Source organism: Dermochelys coriacea, chromosome 1, assembly GCF_009764565.3.
Source record: "Dermochelys coriacea isolate rDerCor1 chromosome 1, rDerCor1.pri.v4, whole genome shotgun sequence".
Lineage (NCBI taxonomy): Eukaryota > Metazoa > Chordata > Testudines > Dermochelyidae > Dermochelys > Dermochelys coriacea.
Window position 1 is genome coordinate 340630691 of NC_050068.2, and position 14883 is coordinate 340645573.

A 14883-nucleotide genomic window follows, 5' to 3' on the forward strand; every position below is an offset into this window, starting at 1 on the left:
CACCTCAGTCAACCAATAGGTTTTTTTGTGTATGTGACCAGAGTCTTATCTGGAAGACCAAACTGATTAACCTCTAGCTCTCTATGCCATGTGTAGTGACGACTCTTTAATAAACCAATTATAGTTTTGTTTTATAATGACCAGTGTTAGGCATCTTTAGTATATGGGTTACTCCTATAATAGCAAAAAGAAAAGGAGTACTTGTGGCACCTTAGAGACTAACAAATTTATTTGAGCATAAGCTTTCGTGAGCTACAGCTCACTTCATTGGATGCATTATGAATGTAGCTCACGAAAGCTTATGCTCAAATAAATTTGTTTATTTATTTCTAAGGTGCCACAAGTAGTCCTTTTCTTTTTGCGAATACAGACTAACACGGCTGCTACTCTGAATCCTATAATAGCAAGCATCAAAATACTCTGCACCTCTCTAGCAACTAGTATCTTCAAGTACTATGCAAACATCAACAAGGGCCAAACTGTGCCTCCATTTCTGCAGTGGAGCAAGGAAGGAACGGATTGCAAGTGCCCCCTTTGTCCCCAGTGACAGACATCTGAATGGTGGCTAGCAGTGTAGGAAGGGAACCAGGCTTGGCATAGTTTGGCAAGGCAGGGGAGGGAAGGTTCCATTTCCCCTTTCAGCATTCCAGGCAACGTAGTGGTGCTGATGTGCTTATATGTCGATCCGGCATAGCTTACTCCCTCTCGTGAGTTGCAGGGGAAATGAGTTACAATCTCCTTCTCAAGCTGCAACAACGTGCTGTCCCTTACACCAGGCAAAAAGAAAAGGAGTACTTGTGGCACCTTAGAGACTAACAAATTTATTAGAGCATAAGCTTTCGTGAGCTACAGCTCACCAGGCAGTGGCTCATTATGTCACGATGACTTGGCACTCAATTAGGGGCCTGATGCAAAAGATTTGGAAGTCGATGGAAACATTTCTATCAACTTCCATGGAATTTTTAATCAGGCCCCAAGTCTCTCAACATTAGTAGGAGATAAGTATTATTATCCCCATTTTACAAATGGGGACACTAGGGCAAAGATAAGTTAATTAAGCCTCTGGCACAGAAGGAAAGAGAACCAGGATATTTTGCCTTTCAGTCCTGTGGTCTGAAGGCAAGAGACCATCCTTGCTCCCTGTTAAATGTAAGCAATTGTTTGAATCCAAAGGAAAAATAAACCAGCAAGCACTGTTGGTACAGTATGTAACTCCTTCGTGAATTGGCTCATCTAGGCATTCATTTAAATACAGTAATTAAGATTTAACACAAAACAGAAGCTGCTTTCAGATGTCATTTTGAAAGCCAGATATTTCTTCTTTATTAATGTTATAATTTTGACTATTGGCAGCCGATTTTCAAGAATCAAGCTGTGAGCAAGGAGAATACATCACTGAAGTGTGTCATATTTATGTAATATAGGCTCACAGATAAGGAGAAATTGATTACAAATCTGTAACTCACTGGATGGATAAAACTGCATGAGTAAATCTCAGGAAGATTTATCTGGACCATAAGAATGAATTTATAGCTTCAGAATAATTCAGCATCTGCCATTCTCCTTTTACATTTACCACCACACAGGAAAAAAAAAAAAACACAACACAGTTTAAAGCCTTCCAAAAACATTTCTGAAAACCTTTACAAAGAAAGCCAGCAGCTTACTGAAAATGAAAAATGAAATCCTGGAGGGAAACAAGTGGTTCCATCACTTCACATCTGAATATAGAAGCACAGGAATGTGGGTGAAGCAATTATACAATGATGATTCTAAAGGGGAATAATTATTTCACAATTACCTGAGAGCATCACATTTATTGCTCTAATTAGTTTTTATTTTCTAAATAGGCTTTCTAGTTCCTGCATTTTTCTTACATCTATCAAGGGATTTTTTTTCCAGTTTACCTCCCTCCCACCCATTACCCGCGCAAGAAATAGCTTTGTGCGCTCTCTCTCTCTCTCTTATATGTAGAGCACTGAAGCTTTCTATATTCTGTGACCTTCGTTTGTTACCTAACCCCCACCATCACTATATTTAATCAAAGAAAATCCTGCCACAAGATATAACGTACTTTGTGATTATAGAAACTGAAAAATAATAATGCACTACAGGAAATGTGGGATTGCTGAAACAAAAAGACTAGTCTCTCCACATTGGACATAAAGAGTTTAGATGATATGCATGCACTGTAGCACACCAGTGACTTCTCTCATTCTCCAGAGGGTCATTTCTTGTTGAAATGCATTCCTTGCATTCCATGAATTTTTAAAAAGCTGAGTTATTTTTGCATAATCTTCTCCTCTATCATTCGTGTACAATATTTTTAAACAACAACATTTGGGATTAATTATGAAAATATCTCCTGAGCCAAGATGACTATAAAATATCAAACAATTAACTGAAATATTTAGAATTATGAAACTTTTTTAAAAACAAATCAGTAATTGATGTTTAATTTAGATATCAAGAAGTAGAAATAAAAAACCTATGTGATTATTAATATGTTGTGAGGGATCTTACTGGAAAAATATATTTTAATAAGACTTATCAGATACTGAACATTGCTAGTACAGGAAGGCTGCTAGAAAAATTGTAGGAGAAAAAAATGTTAAGTGACTAAATAAAATCTTAATTATTGGGTTTTTATCTGAAGATCCTTTTTCCTTTCTGAAGCTTTTTATCTGCTCTTTCAAGGATATATTTTTCCTTTTCTTTGCTTTCCATCAATGGACACTAATGTAATCTCAGTTGAGCAAACTACAATTAAGTAGCAAGTCATAACAATTAAAATAATACCACTAACCAAATCAAAAAGGGGATTGTTTTCCAAGATACCAACACAGGGTAAGGTTACAGTCTGAGAGAATAACTGATATCAACATACACATTTTCAGCTGGCAATTCATGTTTTGATGTCCGACTATAAAATGAGCTAGCAAACAAATTACTTTTGGCTATAAGTGTCATTTCTTAATGGGGTATCATTCTATTAAATTCACTTTAGTATGGCATGCTACAGAATGGAGTTCTGACTGAATGTTATTTGTAATGTATTTTCTGTGGGGTGTGTGCGCACGTGTGTGCGCGCCTGTGTGTGCGCGCGCACACATGCAAATAATCCATATAAATAATGAAATCTCTTACTCATGAAATTCTGTCTAGCTAATGCCTTGTAAGGCAAAAATATAATCTATGGAAAAATATATCCCCACTTGTTGCTTAATTAGTGTATTGTACGTATATATGAATTTGATTCATCCTTGAGATGAGAGAGTCAAAAATTTAAAGACTGGTTTTTATGGATAATTTATGGCAATTTGCTATGAAACCCAATCAGTTGCATGTGGCCCTATTCTAGACCCGTCCAACAACATCAGTATCATGTACTTTAATGACTTTATTCACAGTCATCAAAAGTGAAAGTGAACCCAAGTTTGTCCCTCTAGTCAGTAATAATGAATAATACTAATATTAAGCTATTCCATTTAATCCAAATTTCTCAATAGAAGTAAAAATCTTTGTTGGTGGTGTAGTAGACAATGGAGCCTGATCTCTCCAAGAAATTCTCAGTAATCTGATTTCACAGCAAGTCATTTTAGAATCCCAAATTGCATACGGAGGTATCTTTTCGAAGGCGCTCGCTAAGCAAGTTCAGTTAACTTATTTACTAGATTATGGTTCATTAACAAATTTGTTTTTTAAAATATTCATGTATATTTAGGCCTTCTCTTTGAAGACCAAAAGTTGCTCATTACATATAAATAAGCAACGCATGTGGACCGTTAATAGGTTGTCATACAAGAGATCAGAAGTTGTTTGGCTGTTGTGAGGTAGATCAATAACTAGTTAAAGTTCTTTCTTCAATCTGTTCATGATAGAAGTAGTGTCCAACTTCCCATACACTGCCCCAAACCACGATATTTTTCAATTTGAAATTAATTATTGATGATTAATGATGTCTTTAAAACCCTTTTTTCCCCCATGAACGAAATTTTCAAATTCCTTAACAAAATTAATTCATATTTAACTTACTTTGCAGGTTGTTTTGATTCTCTTAGTTCATTATTTAAAATACATGAAAGCAAGTAGGACACTTTAGTTTACAGATAAGCTCAGATACCAAATGTCATATTTTCCTTAAATCTCCCAAGTCAGGAAAAAAATAGTAAAGTACTAAGAAAAAAAGGCAGTATTTAAAGTTTTTTTACCTTGTTGGTTATTAAATACAGTAAATAACCCAAAATTATCAAGTAGGTCAGCTAACTTTCAAATAAGCTACTAAAATGCATTGACAAGTATTAAAATAATGTGGTTCTCTCTGTTACTTGTTGAACTGAAGGATGAGATTGAGCGGTAGAGGGAAGAAATAATTTCTTTCATAGATACTTCTTAAATACATAGATGTTCTGGAAATGTAGTTGGTATTGTACTGTACCAGTTTACTTAAAAAAACAAAACCCCCAAAAAAACAAAAGTTATGAATTTTTCAATACTTTAGAAGGGGTCAAGTGAATAAAAATGCCAATTTTTATCTGCTCATTGGTAGCTACTATTCTTTAAAATAGGGCATTCCTTCTTGCTAAGACTGAATTAAGATATGTTCTACAGGAAGATCATCTGGCAAGGTTAAAAGTTTTGTTTAAGATGATAACTTTGTGTATGCTCTCCAATACATTGTGCCAAAAGTTGAAACTCTTTTATACTCTGATGGTGTCACTTTGGATGTCTGGAACAGGCCATTTTAAGGGTAATATGCTTACATGACAAATGGCCCATCATGTGCAATCAATCTCTAAAACTATGTGTAGCAAAGCCTCCACATTTCATTTATTTTAAAATTCTTTTAGGAATTTTTCTCCCTTAGCAGATACCAACTTAGTCTGAATATTAATTTATATGCGTGGCAAATGATCCCTGGAAATCATAAAACTTCACAGCTATTAGATCAGCAGAAAGCAAAGGTTTCTTATTATGATGGAGCAACTTGTCATAATTTGGTCAATAAAATCTAATAAATAAGCAAGTTCTCCTCTCTCAGGCAATATACAATACTTACTTATACTCTCTCAGGAAATATACAATACTTGCAACTTAGAGGACTAAAGTTTCCAAATAAAAGAAAAGATTAAATAGCATTTAAAAATGCCCAAAATTCTCCATCATTAAGACATGAGTTTTTGGAGATATACTTAGAAGAGGCTGAAGTATGTCTAAAAAAAGTTGTATTGCTTTGGACAAGCAATAGGACCTGCGTCTGCAGAATGATTATTTTGTTCAGGATATTCTAGAATACAGGATAGGAGTTTCCTAGAGAAATGTATAAAGGCAGCTGCAGAAGGAACAATTTCACATGGAACTCACCCTGCAAGGGGCAAGAAGAAGATAGATTTACATAAGCCTAAGTGACAACTGGGGCATCGTCAAATTTAGTTAACAGACCCATGGAGTTCAAAGATGTCTATTAGCAATATCTTTTCTGATTGACTGGAAGGAGAGCAGGTAGGAATATGAGCAAGCTGAGATGATGAAAACAAGGTAATTCTTGGCTTTGACAGGTCATCTCGAAAGACTGTTAGAGAAGCTATCTGAATGTTTAGGCTGTAACTTTGCACATTAATGTATGCTTACAAGGCAATTTATGTAAAAGGAGACAAATATAGATCCTTTCAAATTAAGCAGTAAGGGAATGGTGTTAATAAAGACAAGTTCTTAAAGAAAAATTTCAAGCAAGAAATTCATTATTTTAATTTAAGATTACCTGAATTGAGACACTGGACTTGGTCATTTATGCAAACACTTAGCCATTCTTCACAGTGAATGAAAAGACTGGAATGGTATCGGTCATCCACATGAATTACGTTTCCTCCCTTCCCTTTTTATTAAATCTCAGAGGCTTGAACAACTGGCTACTATTGAATACTTCTACTCAAAAAGCTTCTTACACTAGGGAAAGAACATAACACCTTACAAGAAAGTTTGTTGCCAGCAAAGTAAGTAATAAAACTCAGAATGGTCTTACAACAGGGCGCAATATACAAGATGATTTGGGAAAAGCAAGTTGTAGATGGCACTCATTATTTCACATACATAGCTTTATTTACACTTTAAACTTAAAGCACTGCTTCCATCGGAACAGATATGGTATATAGCCAATGGCAAAGCCTCTTACCTGATTCTAAAATTCAACACATTTATCATTCTGACTACAAGAAAAGCATCAAAATAAAAGGCATTTTAGGAATGTTTAATACAATAACATGGTATTCAATTTTCATACATTTCAGCAATTGGTTACTTCTTTCATTCTCTTTTTATTTTATACGCCCAGAGTACATGAAAATACTCACCACTTGACAATGCCTAACCAGATGATAATAGAAACTTTTAGATCAAGATTAATAGGACAGACATAAATTACAGGGATACTTTTCTCCCTGAAATTCCAGCACTGGACATATTCCAATAAACCTTATCAGTGGTTCCACTACAAATGAAACAACCATCCTCACATTAATTAACACTATATTTACCATAAAACCATTGGGACTAAGTCAAAACTGCCTCTAATTTCTGCACTATGCTACAGCTAGCTATTTTTACACTTGATTATTAGTATTTCATGTGAATCGGAAAGGGAATTGACATTACAAATCCGAGGCTGGACTAGTGGTTAATTTTTATAAGTGAATCTTTATTTATACTACTGAAGGAAATACGCAACTTGGCATACCAACACCAAATTTAAATGATACATGCAGAAGACAAATATCTGTATTGGAATTCTCACTGGACATAAGAGTGCATTTATTTATGTGAGGTTTGTGTGCATTTTTCCATATTGCATCAGCAAAATATAAAAATCATACTTATCTTTCTCCTCCCTGAGCCATCGTTATCAATCTGCCTCCTCAGAATACTAAATATCAAACCCGCATCTGCTGCCTTTTTGGGGGGCCAGCAAAGTACGTATCACAAAGCAATTTTAAGTTACCGGGGGGAAAAATCCTTACTCTCCTTAAACACTCCTCACAGAGACTCCCAGCAGCAAGTCAGAGGCAAAGCCAGTGCTTTGTTTATATGCCCAACCCTCTAAGAAATATGAATGTCAAAAAGCTCCCTTATTAGAGGCAGAGGAGCTCAATTTTATATCTGTACGCTGTCAGGCAACTGAATCTCTACTTACAGTCTGTCAGAAACTAGCAAACGGCTATCAACCATCATCTCCGGAAGAAAATCCAGCTTGAATGAAGAAGTCATGTTCTTTTCTGTGCACACCGTTCTGGTCTGGCAAATAAGAATGTTTCTATGCTTGTCTGATTCAACAACTGTGCTGGCCAAGAGACAGGCAGGGACAGGTGCGAGAGGCCTCCCCAAGGCAGCAGCCAGAGTCAGCAGTTGTCACATTCTCTCCCCCTCCTGTTTTCCTCCAATCCCCTCTGAAATCTACTGCTGAGGCAACTGTCTATAGAACACCAGGTGCTGAAATGGGAGGCGGAGCTTCTTTCCCACTGCAGCTAGAGTTTAACCCATGCACCTCCGTAGGTGTTCACAAAGGGTTGGAAAATGCATGTTAAGAATGTAGGCAAGATCAAACCTTGTAAAACGACTGGAAACTGAGAAAATCTGTATGTAGATTAATTGCACTGACTTCCTTTAACCTTTTACATTTTCAAGCAGTAAAAGCAATTATGACATAAAATATAGTTCAGGATCTTGACTTCTTGTTGTTAAATGGAAGTGGGCGTAAGATTTTAAACAGCATATAGTCTCATCTAACTAAACTTTAAAAAGTAAAATGCATTAACTCCATAAAAGCCATTAAAATATTCAAACCAATACTCATGACACTGGCAAATAAATTAACTATTAGCAATCCTATACAATTTAATGTTTTGGACACACACACACACTTATATGACATCAGGATAATGCATGTTTCCATGTAAATACGAATCTGAGTATTGTTAATGAGCCTCTTGTTAAAAATAATTCCACTTCTGAAATTTATAAAACATGCTAGTTAAAACACAAACAGCCCTCACAGTAAGAATATTAAATTGCCATTTAGTGGTGGAAAGACAATTACTATATAACCTGAAAACATTAGAAGCATTGAAACAATACAAAGACAATTCCTCGGTAATGGCTTTATATATTCAAAATTCCCACATCCAAGGCTTGGCTTCCATTAAGCTTAAACAACCATTTCAGGTTTATGTAGCAGCCCATAGGAATATGAAGGATGATAATATCTTCTCTGCTAACCATGATAAAAAGTAGTCATTCTAATAACAATGGCAATCATTTTATATATAAATCTGCCAAAATCCTTGCCCCCCACTGATATACTTGGGAGTTCAGCACAGCTGATATAGAAAACAAATAAGACACACACAGAAATTTATACACACTCACCCAATTACTAAAACCAAACAAAGTGAAAAGCTGTGTACATTTTCCTTTATGTTCTTATACTTGTTTGCTCCAATGCAATGCAAGCTCTTGGCAAAATAATTGATGTTTACAAAGATTACTGGGTGATCTGAGGACTCTAGCTAGACAATTTATTTCTACTCCATTTTCTTCTCCTTCTGAGTCCTTTTTTTACATTTTGTAATTTTGGATATAACCAATGAAAAAAATCAAACAAAACGAAGAAACCAAAGATGACTACATTGAGCACATTTCATCTTTAGCATTTCAAATTTTACACCGAAATGTACTCTCGCTGATCAATACTGTAACTCGGGCCAACTGTCACTTACTGTTAATATCCAACAACGTGGGCTAATTTTAAAAAGTTTATTTCACTGCTTAAGACATTTTATCATTCCCAAGTAGAAGAAAGGCAAAAATTCTAGGAGCCTGAGGGTTTTTCTATTTTAGAAGTTTAAAGAAAACGGGCTCACTTAAACTATTGCTCTGACCAGCCTAGGAGAGCCGGAAACCTGAAGAAATAACTTCATAGTATTATTAAGCAGTTCTATATAGGTCCTTTTATGCCACCCTATCTGCGAGCAAACCCACAGAGTGGCAGAAGAATCAGCATGAAACAGAAATGAAGGAAAGTCAGTACAATTTTCTCTGGCTGCAGCCCCCTGTCTTTTGATTTGAGGCCTTCCTGGTGGTTAATCCAGCCTAGAGTAGAGCTGGATTAACTTTCAATTTCAAAATCTTGCAACTGGAGAAGGGGCAGGTTTTAGCCCTGACGAAGCAGGAAGAGAGCTCAATGAGGATGAAGATATTATTTAAAATAAAAAGCCTCCATCACCATTTGACCCTTTGGGGCCTCACCCATGCACTTCCCATCAGACAAAGTTTTGTGGTGCCTTCTAATTTCCGAGAAATACAGAGATTCCTGGCCCTCAAGCTTTACATGGATCATTTAGGAAGAAGACAGTCTTAATGAATAAAAGATTTCACCTTAAGTAAATCAGTTCTTTGCATCGGGGGGGGGGGGCAGGGGGGAAATCACAAAGAATTGTGCTCAAAATCTGCATATGAAATAAGGACATCTGTATACATTTGTCCCTTTCTTAAGGTATGAATGCTTAAAAATGCTTCATTAAAACATATGTTCTTTTGAAATATTTATTTTCCTTTTAATTACATGTGAATTAGCTGGAAGACGCTGTAGGGAAGCCCTCTTACTGACTTAAGCCTTCTCAGCAGTTTGTTAAATTCTAGCCTCAAATCCCTTGAGGGAATAGTGGATTCAAAGCAGCTTTTAATCATACTATAAGGAGGGTGAAGTAGTATGTAAGTAGGTCATAGCAAAAGCATTACAAGTGCATAGGTTATTGCTTTATTTAACAACTACAGTGTAACACACTTTTCAAAGTACATTTGCTTTTGCTATTTAAAAGTTAGAGGCAGGACCAGGGTCAAATACAAAAGGAAACCCACTCTGTAAAGGACACAGAGATTTTAATCAAGAAAAGCTTATTGGGGAAGGGAGAGAGAGAGAGCTGTATTTGAAGAGTTTAATTTCCAAATATAAATAATGTAGTGGCTGCATATTCACTTAATATAGTATCCACAGGGTAAGTGAAAAAAAAATTCCTAGTGTTTCACACAGCAATATTACAACCAGGGTTCTCTGTTACTTTTAATACTGACTCCATTTCTGTGATCAAAGCCCATGCTCACGCAATACTGACTTTAAAAAAATGTTAAGAAATACTGTTGAGTTAAAGAAAGAATGCTTTGGCAGAACTTATCACTATCAAATACTGAAAAATATTGAAAAAATGGAATGGTCCCTTTAATTTTCACAGCATAAATCAAACAATAGATATAAACTATACCAATTGAAAACAACAGTGACTAAATCAGCCAATAACTGATGCTCCAAAAGACCATGTTATGTTAGTCTAGAGGAAGGCACCCAGGATCGGAAGTCAGAAAGTCTTGGTTTCTAATCCCATCTATGCCACCGTGGTAGGCCCCCATCCAATGCCTATTGAGTTCAGAAGAACTGGATCTGGCCCTGGCTGCCTTAGTAAACTCATTTAAATCTTTCTGTCTCTGTTTCTCCATCTATAAAATGGGGACGATAATACTAATTTACCTAACAATGTTGTGGATTAGTCACTGTTTGTACAGTTCTTTGAACTATGTACTATGTCCATGCCAAGTATTCTAGAGCAGCTCAGACTTATAAAAATCTGTTTTTATAGGAAAGGCCCACACAAGAGAGCAAATTGGAAGAAAGGTGATAGCTAAGTGTTGCATCACTTTCAAAGGTATGAGCTCATTCTGATATCATTGCCTTTTATTCTAATTCAGTCTGTGAGAAATCAAGCAGAGCCCCCTTGTAAACCTTTCAGTCAAATCTGGCAGGGTGCTCATGCTTCCCCCTCCCCCCGCAAGTTTAACTGTCATTCTTTTAGTCAACTTCCCATCCATTTTTGAACATAGGAAATGCTATTATTGGAAGCACTTCAAGGGAAAGTTTCTGAATGACGTCATTACATAATGAGCTCGCAAGGCTGTCTAGAGAGTTCAAATATACTACTTTATTCCCCCTCTAAGCCAACGAGCACTGCTCTAGCTTCAGCTGATCTTGGGCATCAGAGCAAGCTTCTAACAGAAATCTAATCTCCCTTACAGTAGTGTAAATCTGGAGCAAACCCCCTTGACTTTAGTGGAGTGATTCCAGATTTACACCCATGTACGCGAGATAAGAATCTGCCCAAGCAGCTCTATACTATGCACATAAAATGTTCACTATCTTTCACAAAGAAATACCTGAGCCACAGACCACAGGCTAGAAAGTAGTAGTGTATATACTAGCAGGTAATGAATTCTTTCATTTCATGGTTCCCAGTGAGTAAGGGCTTAATTTTGTAGCAGATCTCTGGAGGGGCAGGAAGGGAGGGAAACAAGCATTAAGATAAGTGATCTTTTTCTTTCTGTAAAATTAGTATAGCTTCTACTCTATTTTCCCTAAATGTTACTGAGAATCAACAAAACTATTATAAATACAGCTTCACAAAAGCTACAAACCTATTTCTCTGTGTGGCATAATCAAAGGGACTGCAAACCGTTACTCCTGAGAGTAATTCATTAATTTTAAGCCGATTCCTGAAGAGAGATTCAGGACTACTCTTGGGAGTGAGGTTGTATAACATCAGGTCCTAAACTTCATTTATGTTTTTTGTTTTTTTTGTTTTGTTTTTTACTATACCTCCAAGGCTTGCTCTTTATTTTAAACCAGCATCAAACCTGTCTTTACCGCATCACATTCTTAAATTAAAATTGTATAAATGTTTCTTGTTTTGTTTTTTAAAAAGTGCTTAGGGACGATTTGATTTAAAAAAAAAATCATCAATTTTTGGTTAGGTCTAGTCAATGCAATTTAAATACCAACAAACATTAGGTACTTCAGAGATTTTGTCTGAGTCTATGGTCTGTTCCCCCATAATTAGTTATTCGCAGAAATGAATGTAATTTAAAATTAGTACAGCACTTTGAATTAGGCAGTTCCAGAGCCTTCGCTTGAAAAACAATGATATTATGTAAACTTGGTTGCTATAGTAAAACTTCCCACTACCTCTTGTTTTCCTGTTTTATACTGATACAAAAGGTGATTTAATCAGACTGAGTATAAGGCCTTTGTTCTATTTGTTGAGTAATAATAACTTTATCTTCCTAAAGCAATTAGGCAAGATTTTATGACAAAAGGCGAACATTATTAACAGCGTATTTTACATTTTAAGGAGGGGGTTTTAAAGGTATTTGGCTCTAAAATGGTTCCTACTCAGGCTTCTGTTCTGCAAATACTGTCAGTCATCTGTAAGAGGTACGGTCCCAAGCCTGCAAACATTTACAACTGAATGTAGAGCTTAGTACCACGACTACAGTAGTTCCAGTGGCTTCACTGGGACCATGCCATGTAGGATGGGGCTCTAAAATCCCATTGTTAATTTATAGTTCTAAAGAAAAGCATTACTGCTGAAGTGTAGGCACTACTTATGTGTACTACTGCATACCTCCGTATGTATACGCATATGTGTATGTGTGTGCGCGCGCGCGCACACGTATGTGAGAGAATTTTTAAGACCTCATTCTCTTTCATCCCTAGTCCTTCCATAACCCAGTTATTCATTAAGTCCTTTTATAACTGGCATATTCCCCACAGCACAAGTAGCACTGAATGATCCTAGCAACAGAGTGAATGGAACAGCCGTTGCTTATCCGGGAGAGAAATCTAGGATTCTGCTTGCACTGGCCAGTTCCGATTTCCTACTAAGTAACAGCTGCTCTATTCACTGAGCAAAAAAAAAAAAGCCTCTTTTCCAGACAGTGATGGAGAAGAAATATAGGATGGGACTTCATTATTGCTGGATTTGGGTATTAGTCCATTCCCAAGTGAAATGGAATAATATTATGGTGGCTGAGGTGGGAGGCAGCGCTTAATTTGTGCCAGGGTTTGCCATGGCTGAACCCCGACACCTCTGGACTTGGCAGTTCATAGCCCGAGCACTTCTGGGCTTGCTGCATCAGTCAGAATGTAAAAAAAAAAAAAAACCTGCTTGAACCCGGCACCTCTTTCAATACAAATTAAGCACTGATGGGAGGAGTTGCATATCTGGCTTTGTAAACTGGGCCATCCCTCCTCAACATGTGCAGAAGTCCCTGCCTCCCTTCAGAGGAGAGAAGTGGAGCTCCAGGATCACCTAGGATATGTTGCCTGCTTGGGATTCTGTGGGCTGTTTTGTGCAGTTGGGAGATTGACTGTTTGGGGGTGGATGTGGGGGAGGTGAGAGTGAGTGAGTAGCTAGTGAGAAGGGACTGAATTAAACCAGTAGGCGTGTAGGGTGAGGGGTTGAACTCATCAATGAAAGAACGGGTAAAGGTAGGAGGGAAAATATGGGATGGAATCAAAAGGGGAAGATGGCAGGGCGGGGCAGGGAGAGAAACATTAGAAAAGAACATGGACCCAACCAGACTTTTTTTTTTTTTTTTTGGAGGGGGGGGTACAAGATGCAAATAGGATCGGGGATTTTAGTTCAAGTGTTTACCTCTATTGTTAAACTACCAAGATGTCTGTAGCCCACCTGATTGGCTAGACAGACATGACTAATGTAACTTCCACCTTCCCTTTACCTCATTCTGTTTTCATCATTTGTTGCTGTTATTGGCTGTATCTTACCTTATTCTTAAATTGTGTGCTCTTTTGGACAGGGCATTCCATGGGTGTTTTTGGTTTGTGAAATAAGTTTCACGCACCTGGGTGCTCAGAAATAAGTTACACTACTATGGATATACATAAAAATCTATCTTCACGTAAGACTGCTATTTCCAACAGGCAAAGTCCACTAGAACAAAACAACGGCAGTGAAAAGGAAGGGCAGTTAAAAAACTGCAAGATGTTCTAAACAAAAGCAACACCCTTTTCCCTTGGTTATTTTTCTAAAAGAGGATCTCACTTTAATTTTTCCTGAACTCCCATTTCCAAATTAAAACCTGTTGGTGCCGAGACTCCTGGTACTGGAGATGATCAACATTTGGGATTCCCATCTCATGGCAAATTTTGAGATTTTGAAATTTTGTTTCGTCCCTGATCAGGGCAAAAAAAGTCAAAATACTGGAATTTTTCATGGATATTTCATTTCAACTTTTTAAAAAATGGTTTAGTTTTACTCGCTGTCAAAAGCTTTATCTTTGATGAGGGTGAAACATTTTGTTTTAATTTATCATTATGTCATTTATATTATAATTCATAATATAAAATTGGAAACAGAGTGGAACTGAGATAGAAATGAAATATTTTGATAATTTCCCATTAAGCATTTTGACAAAATCCTGCAAAACGTTTCAATTTCAACAAATCAGCATTTTCCATCAGGAAATTTTCAACCAGCTCTGATGGGTACATTTTGGGGTCTCACTAAATAATAAATGTGCATGTATCAACTTTGCACAGAGAAGTCTCTCTGTATGATTCACTTGAACAGCACTGCAGGGGAAAACCTGATGTTGCTGCTGCAGTTCAGGGACAGCTCGTAGCTGTGATTTTTAAAGGAGTTATATAACTCTCTCATTAAAATTAAATGTGGGCTGAAATGCTGCAGACAAGTTCCCAAGCTCTAGAGTGAGCTTTTCCTCACATTTTGGTTGAAAATATGTCAGTCATGTTTAGTTAGGAAAAAGGCTAAAATAAAACCACAGGTCTTTTATAGATGAAATAAGGTCGGTAAGAATGAATATATAAAATCTTAGATTTACTGATCACTCACAGAATTTCCTTTCTACAGGGACCTGATACTGCAGATGCAGACTGAGCGTAGCTGCTGGATCAGGCCTTAAATTCAGTAACATAACATCCACATCTCTTTATAAATGTGGGCAGCTATTCACCTGTGCAAATGGCAT

General features: G+C 36.8%; 1 protein-coding gene across 34 annotated transcripts in view; it reads right to left on the minus strand.

Annotated features, from left to right (window-relative positions):
• Window positions 1-14883, minus strand: part of CELF2 (CUGBP Elav-like family member 2) — a 549658-nt gene that overhangs the window by 292667 nt on the left and 242108 nt on the right. For 4 of the 34 annotated variants that reach the window (XM_038387984.2, XM_038387981.2, XM_043498771.1 and 1 more), the window contains exon 1: window positions 7187-7457. The exons of 27 other annotated variants lie outside the window; for them this stretch is intronic. In XM_038387984.2, the coding sequence (XP_038243912.1) occupies window positions 7187-7260 (74 nt within the window). In that variant the 5' untranslated portion in view covers window positions 7261-7457. Of the gene's footprint in view, window positions 1-7186; window positions 7472-14883 lie in introns of those variants that run through there. 3 more of the 34 variants (XM_043498736.1, XM_043498666.1, XM_043498717.1) reach the window with 3 other exon arrangements.